The 16,552-nt window shown below is 46.4% G+C and overlaps 1 protein-coding gene across 1 annotated transcript; it reads left to right on the top strand.

The window, feature by feature from the left end:
• Positions 1 to 4,161: 4,161 nt before the first annotated feature.
• Positions 4,162 to 6,522, top strand: LOC119272001. The gene is made up of 3 exons (XM_037553614.1): positions 4,162 to 4,775; positions 5,067 to 5,403; positions 5,590 to 6,522. Exons 1-3 carry the CDS (start codon positions 4,162 to 4,164, stop codon positions 6,520 to 6,522), a joined length of 1,884 nt encoding a protein of 627 aa, XP_037409511.1.
• Positions 6,523 to 16,552: the final 10,030 nt, after the last annotated feature.

Here is a 16,552-nt window from a genome sequence, read left to right as displayed (position 1 = left end):
TCACCCTGTGTTTGTGGCTCCTTGAATCCAATTACTTCGAACAAGTTGGAAGGCATTTCAACCAGCCCATTGCCTGGCCCATCTTGCTACATTTGTGGTGCTACTACCCACTTCACTTTTGGGTGCCCGGGCGCGCTTTACTGTACATACTGCACCTTTATGGGCCACACCCCCAACTGTTGTGATGACCACAAGGCGGCTCGCTTCTACTGGAGGCCCAAGCTTGAGCTGGCCCACCAGGATGTTATCTCCGCTGGCTCACATGACAAAAGTGACATCTCTCGACAGGTTTCAACTGAGGGGTTGGCAAGTAATCGCATTGTCCGGATTTTCCCTTCTGCTAAGGATCACAAAACCACTTTGGAAACAAATGTGAATCCACACAATTATCGACAAACTGCATTCATCAGGAATTCTACTTTGGGCAAGAATAATTCCCATGCTAATCATAATCAGCCACAGAATCATTCTTCTGATCTACCCCCACCATTTACCGCACCTACCAAACTGGACTGGAAATCGCAGCGGTCGAGTGGGACCCTTCGATGTCACAACTGCGGGCGCGATGGACACGTGGCTTCATCCTGCTTCATTAACACAGGAAAAAAGGGGTGGCGCTGGGTCCCCAAGTCTCTCCCAAGGGCCGCCGCTCTGCATTCTACCTCGACCTTCACACCGTCCTCTGCTTCGTTGCAGAGCACCACCACAACCATGGCTAACTTTCCAATCAATGTCATCCCCTACCTCCCGCCGGGCATGACCGTCGAGCTCGGGCCGCCTGACCGTAGGGTGCGTGACGACATGGTGGTTGGTCCAATCCCTCCGCTGCGCCACGACTTCCTCGCCATTGCTGAAGCAAACAGGGACATCCCCTTTCACCGCAAGGCGGCTCTCCGCCACATCATTGAAGGTTTGCTTCATGAATCCGAGTTTTTTCCGACTGAAGTCGGCGACCACCCTCTTGGTGTTGGTATCTTTGGTTTTCCCAACACGCTCATTAGGGATGCAGTAGTTGGTACCACCTTTGAGCTTGATGAGGAGGAGTTTGATGAGCCGGTAGTGATATCCTTTGTTCCTCATGATGCTGCTCTGAACATGCGTCTGACTTCTTTCGGGCCGGAGATCTGGTTGCTGTACATTGGTTTTCCGTATGATTATCAGACTCAACACTATATGCATAAATCTGTCGATAAGTTTGGTCAGTTGGTTGAATGGCATAACCCGAGAGGGGACCGTCGATTCGTGCTTCTGAAAGTCAGGGTGATACATCTTCGATTCGTTCCTAAGAGTATGGTGTTGCGCCAGCTTGGAGGCACTCGCCAGAGCTGGACTGTGGCCGTCACTATGTTAAGGAGCAGTGACTGGAATGCGCACATCCCAGATGTCCCGCCGGCCACTGAGGATCCTCCTCCCGAAGATGGAATTCCCCACCCACTTCATGGAGAGAACCTCACTGCTGAACAGATTTATCAAATGCAGCTTCACAATTGGATCGCTCAGAATGTGGCCGCCAATGCCAATGCTCAGCCAGGAAATGACAATGCAGAACAGGTGGTAGATGATGAAGTGCAGTTTCAACCTAATTGGGGAGTCTGGCCCCCATCCCCACCACATACACCTCCCGCAATGTTCAACTTCCAGGCCTGGCTAGCTGGAGAAGGTTTGCAGGTGCACCATGGCATTCATCCTCTCAATAACCTGCAAGATAGTCCGGCTGCTGCTTGGAACGACTCAATCTCTATTTTTAGCAGCTCGGACTCCATTGCTACTCTGTCTGATGGTTTCGCCATCGTCCCTTTAAACATCTTCAACCAACTGCTTTCTGTTAATGGATCGGCCTTGGGTGTTTTGTCTGTCGACACAACTCAGTCCAGTGATTCTGTCCAGGGCCCGATCGCGGCTCCACCTGAGGTAAACAGTATTGAACTGACCCTGACTATATCCAATGCTGGTATGCAATTCTCCATGCTTTCAGATCATGACAGCTATGCCTCGCTCCTGCTGAATGAGTGTGTGCCTATGCTAAGGCTCAACATCTACCTCACTGCTGCTATCCGGCCTATCATTGCTGCTTTTGGCCCTTGGAGTTCAGGTTTTGGTTTTCGGGATAGTTCAGTGCAATTCTCGGTCAATGTTGAGGAGACAAATGGGCATTTCTTTGTTCGGTCAGCATCTAAAACTGTCAAACACTCTGCTGACTCTGCCTCTCGTACTATCCTCATTCCTGGTCACACCTCATGGGCTCTACACCAGGGAGATGATGCGCATGTGTCTCTTGAGGAATCTTCCATTCTCCCCCGGGCTGCTACTTCCAAGGTTGTCATTACTGAGATTGATGCTGGCCTCGATCAGGATGTGCCGTCAGATGTGACCATTCCTACTAACACTAATGCTCTGAGCCTAACTGCTCCGGATGATGCAGTGCTTCCTCAGCTTCCCAATGCTATCACTGAAGCATCAACTGAAGCCACCAAGACTTTGATTGCTCCTCATGCGGTGGATCTGGGTGCAGGCACTTTAGTAGTCAGGAAAGGCAAAGCCAAAGCTCCAGCATCTGTGCTGGAGGTGCGTCGCAGCAATAGATCCAACAAATATGATGGGTTTAAGGTACCCTCTGTCTCTGACACTAAGCCAAAACCCTCTAAAGTTAAACCCCATGTTGTACCCTCTGCTACTGATACTCCTATGGAGGTTGTTGATCACACAGTCAATCAGGGGGACTACATCCCGCCGCCTACTCCAATTCAGGTTCTGCAGCACATTGGAATTAGCAAGTGCGCCATCCCGCCAGCCGAGGTCTCTAAAGAAGCTCTCATGGCGGATTCTGCGGACGGCCCGCCCCAGGCTTGAAGTATCTGAAAGTGCCTGCTGAGAGGCTTACCTATTTTGCTTTATCCTTTCATGTCTTCTTTGTTGAATTGGAACATCCTATGCTGGAATGTACGTGGCTTAAACTCTGAACCTAAACTTTTAGCGCTATCTAATGCTATCGCTTCTAGTGGTTGTGCTATCATTTGTCTGCAAGAAACAAAAAAACCCACCATTGATAATATGTTCATTAAATCTTGCTGCCCGAAGAGATTTGACAAATTTGCTTACATACCTTCGAATGGGGCCTCGGGAGGGATCGTCACAATCTGGAATAGTGCCATCTTTACTGGCTCTGTGATTATGGAAGAAGATTTTGCGTTGGCCATTAAGTTTCCTTCCACACAGTCTTCCCAGGAATGGACGCTGGTGAATATTTATGGCCCATGCCAAGGGGATTCTAGAGTGACTTATACAAATTGGCTCCAACATCTTAATATTCCATCTAATGATGATTGGCTTTTATTGGGAGTCTTTAATTACATACGTGGCCCCGACAACAGGAACAAGCCTGGAGGTAATCCAAATGACATGATCACTTTCAATGACATCATTCGATCGAATCAGCTAATTGAACTGCCAATCAAGGGCAGGGCCTACACATGGAGCAATATGCAGATTGATCCACTGCTCGAACAGTTAGACTGGTTCCTCACTTCCAACAATTGGACATCTTCATACCCAAACACACTAGTGGTGCCCTTGGGAAAACCAGTTTCTGATCATATCCCGTGTGTGGTGAAAATTGAAACATCCATTCCACGCAGTAAAATTTTTAGGTTCGAATCTTATTGGACTGAACATCCTGGTTTCTTTGAGTTAGTCCAATCGGTCTGGTCAAGAACCTTCAAGCATACCTCCAATGCAGCCACTTTGCTAGCCAGAAAATTCAAAGCACTCAGATATGAGTTGAAGCGGTGGAATAAAAGATTCTCTAAACTAACAGTGGCGATCGACAATTCTAATCTTGCATTAGCCAATCTTGATGCTATTGAAAACATTAGAGCCCTCTCCACACCAGAGCAGAACTTCAGGACAATCCTGAAAAGGCACCTCCTTCGGTTGTTGGGCTATCAACGACAATACTGGCAAAAAAGATGCACTATCCGTTGGATCAAATTTGGAGACGAAGACCCTAAATTTCTGAAAGCTCTGGCATCGAAGAGATACAGACGAAACACAATACCAACACTCAAACTCTCGGATGGATCGGTCGTAGATGACCATGCGGGTAAACAGGCAATCATTTATCATACATTTAAAGAGCGGTTGGGGAAATCAGGCGAATTCCAAATGAAATTCAACCTCCCTGATATCATCAAAAAAGTTGAGGGACTGGAGACACTTACTGTCCCCTTCACCAAGAAGGAGATAGATGTGATCGTTAACGAAATGCCGACCGACCGAGCTCCAGGACCAGATGGTTTCTCTGGTATCTTTATCAAAAAATGCTGGCATATTATTAAGAACGACTTCTATGATCTATGCAACCAGTTCTATGAGGGGACCCTAAATCTTGAAAGCATCAATGAGGGGTTTATTACACTCATTCCTAAGGTTCGCTCCCCAGAGAATGTCTCTGATTTTAGACCAATCACTTTGTTGAATTGTTGTCTTAAGATTCTCACAAAACTTCTTGCCAACCGACTACAAAAGCTCATTCTTAAAATCGTTCATCGAAACCAATATGGATTCCTAAAAGGCCGATCACTACAGGACTGTCTCGCCTGGGCGTTCGAATATATCCATCAGTGTCAAGCCTCCAAGGAAAAGATCATCCTCCTAAAACTGGATTTCACAAAGGCCTTTGATACGATCGAACATGATGCTATGCTTATGATTATGCAGCATATGGGATTTGATGACAGATGGCTCAATTGGGTAAAATGCATTTTCTCCTCTGGCAAGTCAGCGGTGCTTCTAAATGGGGTCCCGGGTCGTCAATTCAACTGTAAATGTGGTGTTCGACAGGGTGACCCATTCTCTCCATTGATTTTTGTATTGGCGGCTGACCTCTTACAGGCCGCAATCAATGACGCTTTCAGACATGGCCGAATCCAGCTACCGTTCCCTAGAGAGAACCAACACGACTACCCTGTGATACAATACGCGGACGACACGCTCATTCTTCTTCCTGCATGCCCGGTCCAAGCCCTCACAATCAAAAACATTTTCACTGACTACGCTGACTCCATTAGGCTCAAGATAAACTTCCACAAGTCCACACTGATCCCAATTAACTGTGAGGCTGCCTGCTACAATGAGCTCTCCAATATCTTTGGATGTAATGTTGGTTCCATGCCCTTCACTTACCTAGGGTTACCTCTCGGGACAACCAAGCCCTCAGTTCAAGATTTAATGCCGCTTGTTTGTACAATGGAACGTCGGATGTCAAGCACTCTGGCCTTGATGTCGTATGGAGCCAGGCTATCTCTACTCAATACCATGATCACTTCACTAGTCATCTTTGCTTTGTGCACTCTCAGACTGCCACCAAAGATAATTGAACTGCTTGATAAACTGCGAAGGAAGTGTCTATGGACAAAGAAGACAGAACATGGGGACAAATGCAATTCCCTTGCGGCCTGGAGTATGGTGTGTAGACCAAAACAGTGTGGAGGCCTTGGTATAATCAACCTACGCGTACAAAGCGATGCCCTCCTTCTCAAATATCTGCATAAATTCTACAACAAGCACGATGTACCTTGGGTGGAGCTTGTGTGGTCCACATACTATACAAACAAAATCCCCCATGCCATGGAACCATGCGGATCATTCTGGTGGAGAGATGTTCTCAAGCTCACCCCGATTTACAGAGGGATTTCTAAAGCCATTGTGCATGATGGAGCTACAGTGCTCATGTGGAAAGACCTGTGGCTCGACGCCACTCTCGATGAAAAGTACCAGCGCGCCTTCTCCTTTGCAAAAAATGAAGATATTTCGGTTAAGGATTTCCTGGGATCCACATCTCTGCATGAAAAGTTTCACCTCCCACTATCAGTCCAAGCAATGCAAGAAATCCGTGATCTTCAGCAAGAGGTGAGGCATGTTGGCAACGCTACTGATCCGACCCCACACGATAACTGGACTTACTGTTGGGGCTCAGTGGATTTTAAGGCCATCAAATACTACAAATTCTATTTTCGAGAGGTGCATGCACATCAATCATACAAGTGGCTCTGGGCGGCCAGGTCAATGCTCAAAATTAAGTTCTTTGGGTGGCTTCTTCTCTCTGACCGCTTAAACACACGTAACATGCTAAAAAGGAGACACTACAATATTGGGGACGATTACAACTGCCTTCTTTGTGATCAGCAAATTGAAGAGACTGTCGAACACATGATCTTCCAGTGCCCCTTTAGCCAACGATGTTGGTCCATTCTAGGGATAACTTGGCAGCAAACTGGTTCAAGGCTTCGGTGGATCAACATGGCAGCTCATGATTGGAGCAGTCCCATGTTCATGGATGTTTTCCTTCAAGCGGCTTGGAGCATTTGGAAAGAGAGGAATAACAAACATTTCAGAAGCATCCCACCAACTATTCTATCATGGCTCCAACGTTTCAAACATGACTTTGCCCTGCTCCAACATAGAACCAGAGAAGATGTGAGAGACTTTATTCTCTCCTTTGTAATTAGCTTAGAACCCCCTTGATTGCCCCCACCATATAAAGTAGTAGTAGCCCTAGCCTCCACAGGTGGAGGTAAGGCGCCAGGTAAAAACGCCATGTACATTGTACCCTGCTTTTGAGTAATACAAACACAGTGGGAGCCTCTCCCACTGTCCAATTCCTCAAAAAAAAATGGGTTTAAATCACTGAGTTCATGACTTGGAAAAGAACTTCCGCTTTTGTTTTACTTCATTAACACTCAGACCAGAGTTGGTTCCACACACATGCATGTATGACAATCCCTGCCAAACAGTACTACAAACAAAACTTGTGGCAAGCAACAACAGAAATAGTTTCATCCAGTTTGAATCTGATATCCCAGTGGAATTCAGGTAGCATTCTACAAGTTTCAACTACGAGTAGCGTCCTTGGGGCCAACTGTAATGCCCCGAGACCGATGTGCTAGGTGTCTTCCAGTTATTCGCCGTCATTGCCATGTCATTTGCTTGCGTGTTGCATCTTGTCATGTCATCATGTGCATTGCATCATCATGTTTTCAAAACTTGCATCCATCCGAGTTCCCCAGTTTCGTCCGTTGTCCGCTCTGAGCCCAGATACACTTGCACGCGCCCGCGGCACCTCTGAAATATTATTTTGTAAGTGGCCGGAAATGTTCTCGGATTGGGGTGAAAGTTGGCATGCGGTGTAGTTATAGTGTTAGTAGGTCGCCTGCCAAGTTTCATCGCATTCGGAGTTCGTTTGATAGCCCAACCGTTAAACTATAGCGGTAGTATAGCCGGTCTAACGTCAGACGTTTTCGGTCTCCGGAAACAGTCGCCGGGTCTCTCTCTTCTCTTCCCTCAGCCCAAAGCTTTCTGCACAGTCCACTGTCAACCCCCAGGCCCCGAAACCCTCTGTGCACAGTGCATCGAACCCCTCACGTGCGTGTACGAAACTTCCCCGGACCCGACCCGGGCAGTCATCACCGTTGGGTCCAGATCATCCCCAAACATTTACAAAACATCACCGTTTTCTTATTTGGACTCTCCAACTATTTTATTCGCGATTGTCCGATTGCGACCGTAGGGACGTGATAGCCTCTACCCTAAATCACTTTGCAATATAAATAGTGGGCAACCCTAAAACCTAGAGATCCGTCCCATCCATCGCGTGTCCGCCGCCGCCACCCACTCGAAATCTCTTGGGATCCATCCCCAATTCCTTCCTTTTTGTTCCATCAATACATCCAGCCGGAGCACTCCGCTCCTCCCCTCGACCCCACCAAGTTACTGCCAGAGGCCCTGCCTCGTGTGCCCGCGCAAGAAGACGAGCCCTCTACTGCAGCCCGAGCTCCTTCGTCCACGCCCTTGTCGCCTCCGACCTCCTCGCGACCCCGCTGCCCCGACGAAGCTCGCCTCCAAGCAGGCCTCATCGCCTCTCCTCCCTTTCTTCTTTTTCCATCCCGGCATCTCTCTCTTTCTCTCAGCGTTTTCTCTCTGCCTCGCAGGAACCAGGAGCTCCACCCCATGGCTGATCCCCTCGCCGAACTCCTCAAGTCCGTCCCGCCGGAGTTCCTCGCCACCGGGAAACGCCTCCCTGACCCTCGGACTGGCCGGATCCACCGCGCCCGCGTGGAACTTGCCCCTTGCCCGGACCCGCCGCCTGCAGGCCTCATCTCGGCCGGGTCCGCTACTGCCGCTGTTTCCCCGTCGATCGAGCAAGCACGACCCCTAGCGCCAAGTCCACTGCTATCCCCTCGATCCCGTGCTCCTTCGTTGACCGCCTGGGCCGTCTTTGTGCTGGATCCGCTGCGCCAAGGACGCGCCGCGGCGACTCTGCTTCTTGTCGAGAAAGAGGACGCCCGCTCGGGAGCTCCTATAGGCCGCTCGCTGCGGCAAAGTGCCGGCGCTTCGCACAGGAGCGGCTAGCGTGGGCCGGCCCATTTACAGTGGCACCTGACGGCACCTTCCCTAGATGAAAAAATCGCAAAAAAGAAAATTGCGCTAGCGCTATAACTCGAACACGCGACTTCGCACCAATTGGCCTGCCGTGCTAACCACCGCGACGAAGACCATCTCATGTTCACTTAGCAGCCGGACAGTTAAAGACGTATACGAGAGAGACTAATGTTAAACATTAATTCGCAAAAAATCCAAAAAACTACAGCCCATTTTTCCAAATTATGAATACTTTCTTCAAAATAAAAACATTTTTCGAATTTTCGTACAAATTTTGTAAAACAAGAACATTTTGATGATGTGAACAAATTTGAAAAAGGCGAACATTTCTTGAATTTGTGAACAAAAAATAAAAATGTTTACTTTTATAAACTTCCAGAACATTTTTTGAATTTGTGAACAAAATTAAAAACATGAACTATTATTGAATTTGTGAACAAATTAGGAAAGCTGGAACATTTTCTTCAATTTCCAAACATTTTTTGAATCTTGAGAACAAATTTTGAAACAGAGAACATTTTTGAAAAATCCTGAACAAACTTGGAGGCGCCAACAATTTTTTAAAGTACGAACATTTTTTGAATTTTATGAACATATTTTAAAACGGAGAACAATTTTGAAAAATCCCAAACAAATTTGGAAGCGCGAACACCTTTTTAATATGTGAACACAAAATTGAAATCTGGTACATCTTATGAATTTCGAAAGTTTTGTACTTTTTTGTGTAACAAGAACAATTTTTAATTTTGAGAACATTTTGTTCAAAAACTGAACATTTTTTGGAAACACGAACAAAAATTATTTTTTTGATTTTTTTTAAAAGAGAAGAAAAGGAAAATAAATAAAAAAGAAAATCATAAACATTTTGTAAAATTGTGAACAAGTTCTGAGAAAGAAAAATAAACTTGAAAAAGAAAATGAAACAAAAAAGTAAAAAAAACAGAAACAAAAAAAGAGAGATGGAAAAACAATAGAAAGCCGAAAAAGAACCAGAGAAAAACGATACAGGAAAAAACCCGGTTGGACGAAGTGGGCCGGCCCAGGTTTGTCGCTCGCTGCGCTGCCCTGTGCGCTAGCCCGACATTTTGCCGCAGCAAGCGGCGAATATGGATTTCCCGCCCGCTCTGCCCGAGCGTTGACCGCGCCCCGCTCAAGCGCTACACGCCAGGCACGCAGCGAGGCCGACCCTCCACCTCGTTCGATCCAGCTTGCCAGCCGCCTCCTCTGACTGGGCCGAAGCCCATGGTGAGGCCACCTAGTGTTTTTTCCTTCTGATGGGCTAACAGTTTCGGCCCGCGTCTGTTTTTTTTCTGTCAGCGATTTTCCTATTTATCCAGAAAACTGCCAGTTTACAGTTTAGTCCCTAGTCTTCATGCATATTATAACTCATGATCTATGCATCATATGTAAAACATCCAAATATGAAACTTGCTTAGAATTTCATCTAGTTTAATAGTATCCAACTTTCAATCATGTTTAAAATGTTTAAAATGATGTTTGCATTACTTTGTTCCTATGCCTTGTTAAAATGCTTTAATTCATAACTAAATAACCGTAGCTCCAAACCTAACAAACTTTATATGTAAATGGGGTGGAAAATGTCTAGATTAACATGGTGACATTGATTTGCATGTTTAATAACTCTAAAATTGTGTTTAGGGCAGATCAGTACCAAACCTAATATATGTATATGGGGATTTACCGGAATTGTTGTTCGTTGCTTCCGGCCTCATTCAACCTTGACTAGATAGGTAGTTTTAATTTGCTTCTCCCTCTTGCCATGTTAATCAACATTTAATATTGTTGGATACATAAACGAGATCAAACTAAATAACCTGAATGTGGTGTTTCATCAATATGCAACGGAGTTGCATATTGATCTCCACTTAATTTGTAGTGTTGTTTGTGCACTTTGCTTTGCCATGCACATTTAAACAGGACATGCATCATACTTGATTGTGCATCATGCCATGTTTATGTGTTGTTTGTTTACTATGTTGTGTGCTTCTTTCCGGTGTTGCTTCTTTGGGTTGGTTCCGTTTACGTCGTGTTGTGAGGATTCATTCGACTACGTCCGTTTGTCTTCTTCATGGACTCGTTCTTCTTCCTTGCGGGATTTCAGGAAAGATGACCATACCCTCGAAATCACTTCTATCTTTGCTTGCTAGTTGCTCGCTCTTTTGCTATGCCTATGCTACGATACCTACCACATGCTTTACCATGCCTCCCATATTATTAAGCCATGCCTCTAACCCACCTTGTCCTAGCAAACCGTTGTTTGGCTATGTTACCGCTTTGCTCAGCCCCTCTTATAGCGTTGTTAGTTGCAGGTGAAGATTGGAGTTTGTTCCATGTTTGGAACATGGTTATTTCGTTGGGTTATCACAATATCTCTTATTTAATTAATGCATCTATACACTTGGTAAAGGGTGGAAGGCTCGGCCTTATGCCTGGTGTTTTGTTCCACTCTTGCTGCCCTAGTTTCTGTCATATCGGTGTTATGTTCCCAGATTTTGCGTTCCGTACGCAGTTGGGTTATAATGGGAACCCCTTGACAGTTTGCCTTGAATAAAACTCTTCCAGCATGGCCCAACATTGGTTTTACCATTCGCTACCTAGCCTCTTTTTCCCTTGAGTTATGCAGACTCAAGGGTCATCTTTATTAAACCCCCGGGCCAGTGCTCCTCTGAGTGTTGGTCCAAACTGAGCGATGTCCGGAGCTACCAGGGGCAACTCTGGGCTGGCCCACCCAACGTCTGGCTCATCTGGTGTGCCTTGAGAACGAGATATGTGCATCTCCTATCGGGATTTGTCGGCACATCTGGGTGGCTTTGCTAGTCTTGTTTTACCATTGTCGAAATGTCTTGTAACCGGGATTCCGAGCCTGATCGGGTCTTCCCGCTAGAAGGAATATCCTTTGTTGACCGTGAGAGCTTGTGATGGGCTAAGCTGGGACACCACCGCAGGGATTTGAACTTTCGAAAGCCGTGCCCGCAGTTATGGGCAGATGGGGATTTGTTAATGTCTGGTTGTAGAAAACCTGAAGTTGATCTTAATTAAAATACATCAACCGTGTGTGTTACTGTGATGGTCTCTTCTCGGCGGGATCCGGGAAGTGAACACGGTGTTGGAGTTATGCCAGACGTAGGTTATTCTAGGATCACTTCTTTATCATAGTTGTTCGACCGTGCTTTTGCCTTCTCTTCTCGCTCTCATTTGTGTATGTCAGCCACCATATATGCTATTCGCTTGCTGCAGCTCCACCTCATACCTTTTACCCTACCTATAAGCTTAAATAGTCTTGATCGCGAGGGTGTGAGATTGCTGAGTCCCCGTGACTCACAGATACTTCCAAAACCAGTTTGCAGGTGCCAATGACACCGTGCAGGTGACACAACCAAGCTCAAGGAGGATGTGACACCCCAAAAATTTAACCTTGTTTTATTAATTAAAAAATTTCCAGGAAATTTAAACTTTTAATTTTCTGGATTTTCTTTTGATTTCAGAGCCACCCTTTTCCTTATTATGGAGTTTTTACCTAAAGTGAAAAACTTTCCAAAACTATTATTGGACTTGTTTAACCTCTCAAGAAAACATTTCTATTATCAGTGGAATTTATTTGCACAATTATTTCTCTCTGAGCTTTATTCCTTAAAATGATTTTTCATTAGTTTTGGAGCTCTTTTTGAACTACAACCACTTGATATTTTTATTTAACATTTTCACCAAAATTTGGAGATGTCATGTGATGTTTTTAAATCACTTTTATGCAAAAATATATTTCATTCATTAAATATTTTGAGCTCTACCCCAATTTTTCAAATCTGGTCCAGTGGGCAATTTTGCACTGCAACCCATTCATATATTTCTTTCTATCCTCCACCAAAATTTTGGGATGTTCATAGGAGTATATTATTCAACTTTATGCAAAAACCCATTGATGTTCTTGGTAAAATTTGAATGAATCAACCTCCTTTTCATTCTGGTCTAGCTTGGTGATTTGTACTGCATCCCTATTAAATTTTGCTCTAGTGGCATGAGCTTTCTCCTTCTTGTAGTACACCATACCAAACCCTTAAGTCCAGGAGAGTGGACCCATTGGAAGATTTTTGGCTCCTAAAACAATGCCTTTTTCCTTCTGCCTAGAACTGAAGTTTGGCAAAACTTACACTAAAAAGTTTGAGCTTTTGGCAAACTAACCTCACCACTCTCTTATTCATCCAAAGAGACTGTGATCTGGAGAATTTGGCCACCCCAAGAATTTCCTAGATGCCCTTGGCATTTTGTCAAACACCCTGTGTGCATAGCCAGATTTGGCATGATTTCAAGTTTACATTGTGAACTTGATCCCCTGACCAGACCAGCATGTCCCATGGACTTGACCTAGCCTATAGCCCCACCCTGCTAACTCTCTTATGGGTTGGAGCCCCCTAGCATGCCTTGGCATATTGTCGAGCACGTAGCGTGCGTGCTCTGGGCGTGCCCAGAGCGCGCGTTTTGCACGTGCGTGCGCTCGGGTCGCCGCGTCTCGCCCCGGCCCTTGGTCGCCTGCAGAGCCGCGCCCCCGACCTCATCCACTCACCAGAAGACGCCAGCTCGCCCCTGGCGCCCTACAACGCCGCCGCCAGAGCCCTCTTGGTGGCACGCCGACGGCCACAGTGCGGCCTGCCGTGGACGGCGCCGCCCAAGCCACGAGCACTCGCCAGCTCGCCCCTGAGCAGTTCGCGCTTATCCTCTCGCCCTGCCAGACCTCACCAACCATCGCCACGCGCCCCCTTGCTATGGAACGACGGTCGCCGATGATCTTATCCCCGGCCACCGTGGGGCCGCCATTGCCCGCCTATATAAGAAGCCCCCGAGATCGTCAGGCCGTCAAGCAACTTCTCTCATTCCCTCACTGACCCTCCCGTAGCAGTAGAAAGACCAGAGGTGGTCGTCTTCTTCTTCTCCGGCAACCACAACCGCCGCCACTGTCTCGTTCACTCCGGCGCCACCAGGGCCTCCCCCTCTCCACTCTCTTCACCAGAGGCCCTCTCTTCATCTCGTGAGTCCACCCCAAGCTCAATTTTCATCGGGAGCCACCGGAGGCAAATCCCCAATCACGCCCGAAGCTCCCTCCGCCGCGGAGCTCGCCGCCAGCGATTCCCTCCATCCCCGCCGGCCAGTCGACCACCGGGAGGACCGCCTAGGAGTGGCGGATCCATCCCTGGCCTCGGATGCCCTCGAGGAGCCTCTGTTCGCCGGCGTTGATCACCGGAACCCCGCCCCTGTTCAGCCAGAGGAAGAAGGAGGCGGGGGCGACTGGTCAAACCTGACCAGTGGGCCCCCTGGACCCACTGTCAGCGACCTAGCCCCGCCCGCGTGTTTTAAGTGGAAGCGCAAACAGCCGGAAGTACGTCTCCTCCGCTCCGAAAGCGCATTCTCATCAAAACATTTTCTTTTCTGTTTTATTTTAAAAACAGAGTTTGACTGAAACTTTGACTGGCTATAACTTTTTAAATATAAATCCAAATGACTTGATTCTTTTTCTGTTGTTCCTCAAATATTGTCTAGTTTATTTTCATATTTATTTCAAAATTTTCCAAACAACTTTTTTGTACTGTTTTTGGACTATGTGTTAATTTGAATATTTTCAAAAATAGGATTTGTTGGAGAGAAGAAAACTTTCAAAGTTTTGGAATGCACCCTGCCTCACCACAACTTGAAGGCAAGCATTCTGAACCCTGGCATAATATATTTTGGGGATTGTTCGATACGGTTATAACCCCACCTCAACATAAAGCATTAGTTATTTTTTTGTGACGATATGATCATACGCTTTGAGTGCAAAAATGGAAATGTTTGCTGTTGGAAATGGACATACTTGTGATAGCAATCACCCTCATATGCCTCTCATGCCTATCGGGAAGGATCCGGGAAAGTCTCTGTCTTGGGTAGACACGAGCTTGTCCCCCGTCGAGACGGTTATGACCGGTGGGGCAGGGGGAGGTATGATGAGTGGTGGTTGTGTCTGATGGCTGTGAAATATAATTCTTGAGCTAACCATGAAGGAAATACTTAAGCCTCCCGAGTCGGCCGTAGATCGAGTCTTGTTCCAGTAACCCCCATACTTGTTTTGTGCTGCCACTTGTCCCTGCCGTAGGTATGGTACGGTTCAGTAAGTTGTCAACCCCTGTCCTAGCACACACCGTACAGAGAGGCCATGGTGGAAGATACCGATTGTAGCTAGTAGGCATTCCACCTAGTCCGGGGGCATGGGTGTTTCTGGTTGGGACCGAGAGGGGAGGCCACCCCTTAGAGCGTGCGATAAAAATTTGATCCCATGCTACGCGAGGTTGTAGCCTCCCCACTTAGAGTTTTGCTTAATAGGTGTCTGGGTGATTCCATACACGAGTAAAGTTAAGCTGGTGTGTGCAAGTCAGGCGTGTTTTCGACTAAAAGACCGTAGACGGAATTAGTTCCGATGGAATAAGAAATCCGTTACTCATGGGTAAAGAGTACACCCTCTGCAGAGATAATACCTATTAGAATAGTCGTGTCCATGGCTAAGGACTACAGTCTGGGATGGGTCAAGTGTCGGTCTTAGTGTCGGTCTTCGGAGGAGAAACTACTAAACCAGAACACGGATCATAACTTGTGACGTATGATGATTATGATTATTATTTTTATGGACTAATCATTTATGTTATTTGAATTATTGAGTATCCTTGGGACGGTTCTACCTCCTGGATATTCACCATGATTATTCTTATATAAGCCCTTTATGTGGTGTCGCCCAGACGCCCGGCTGTGGCATGCGTGTTATTTCATTTACTTATAAGCCCTTTATGTGGGGTCGCTCAGACGCCCGACTGTGGCATGCTTGTTATTTCATTTACTTATAAGCCCTTTTTGTGGTGTCGCACAGACGCCCGACTGTGACATGCTTGTTATTTCATTTACTTATAGGCCCTTTATGTGGTGTCGCACAGACGCCCGACTGAGGCACGCTTCATATTATTATCCTTTCGAGGCGTCGCTTCAGACACCCGATCGGTGCTTTTCATTTTTACTCCCTGATTGTTTACTCATGTTTTATTTGAATGATCTGCTTGCGTGCATCATGAACCTTATTTCATAATTGACGAAGTGATCATGGAATATTTCAAAACATGATTTTCAATGGCTATATTATACCTGTGTTCTTAATGTTTGCGGGTACATTCAAAGTACTCACTGGCTTGTCCCTGGCTATTCTCTTAGCCAGATTTCTTGCGTGGAAAGGAGAGTTGCGATGACAGCCCTGGAACCTACGCAACGGAGATAGCAGCCTCGCGAAGATAGGAGTTATCCTGGTCAGCTGTTCCTGAGGGAAATGGAGTCCCATATATGCTGGCGATCCACAAATCGCTTCCGCCTTCAGCCACTAGCAAACCATTTGTTGTACTCATAGGCCAGAATGGTCTTGTACTACATATTTTGTATTTGCTTGGAGTTTCTGTAACAAGTTGGTGTCTCATCAGCTAACAGTAATCCTGGGGCTGGTGAGCACAAGGGCCGTTTTTGGGAAATTAATATCCCGAAAATCCGGTCCTGACAGAGGAGATCGATGAAGATCTTGTCCCTTGTGTTGTTTCGTTCTAGTTGATCAGTAGTGGAGCCCAGTTGGGGTCGATTGGGGATCTGTGTAGCATTTGGGGTAGTCTTTTTTTATTTTGGTTCCGTAGTCGGACCTTGATTGTATCTAGTTGATGTAATGCTTTATTTATATAATTGTGTGAAGTGGTGATTGTAAGCCAACTATGTATCTTATTCCCTTATTTTATTACATGGGTTGTGTGAAGATTACCTCACTTGCGACATTGCTTTCAATGCAGTTATGCCTCTAAGTCGTGCTTCGACACGTGGGAGATATAGCCGCATCGAGGGCATTACAAGTTGGTATCAAAGCCTTCCCCAACCTTAGGAGCCCCCTGCTTGATCAAATCATTGGCGTTGTTGAGTCTAGAAAAAATGTTTTGAGTCATTTAGGATTATATATATCGGAGAGTAGGACTTCTTTTTACTCCTCAGCCCCTTCATCGCTCTGGTGAGGCATCCTGACGTAGAGTTTTGACTCTTCTCTTCTCAAATTTTA

The sequence above is a fragment of the Triticum dicoccoides genome, chromosome 3A (genome assembly GCF_002162155.2).
Source record: "Triticum dicoccoides isolate Atlit2015 ecotype Zavitan chromosome 3A, WEW_v2.0, whole genome shotgun sequence".
NCBI lineage: Eukaryota > Viridiplantae > Streptophyta > Magnoliopsida > Poales > Poaceae > Triticum > Triticum dicoccoides.
The sequence above is the reverse complement of the archived record's forward strand: the minus strand, read 5'-3'. Positions and strand labels throughout refer to the sequence as shown.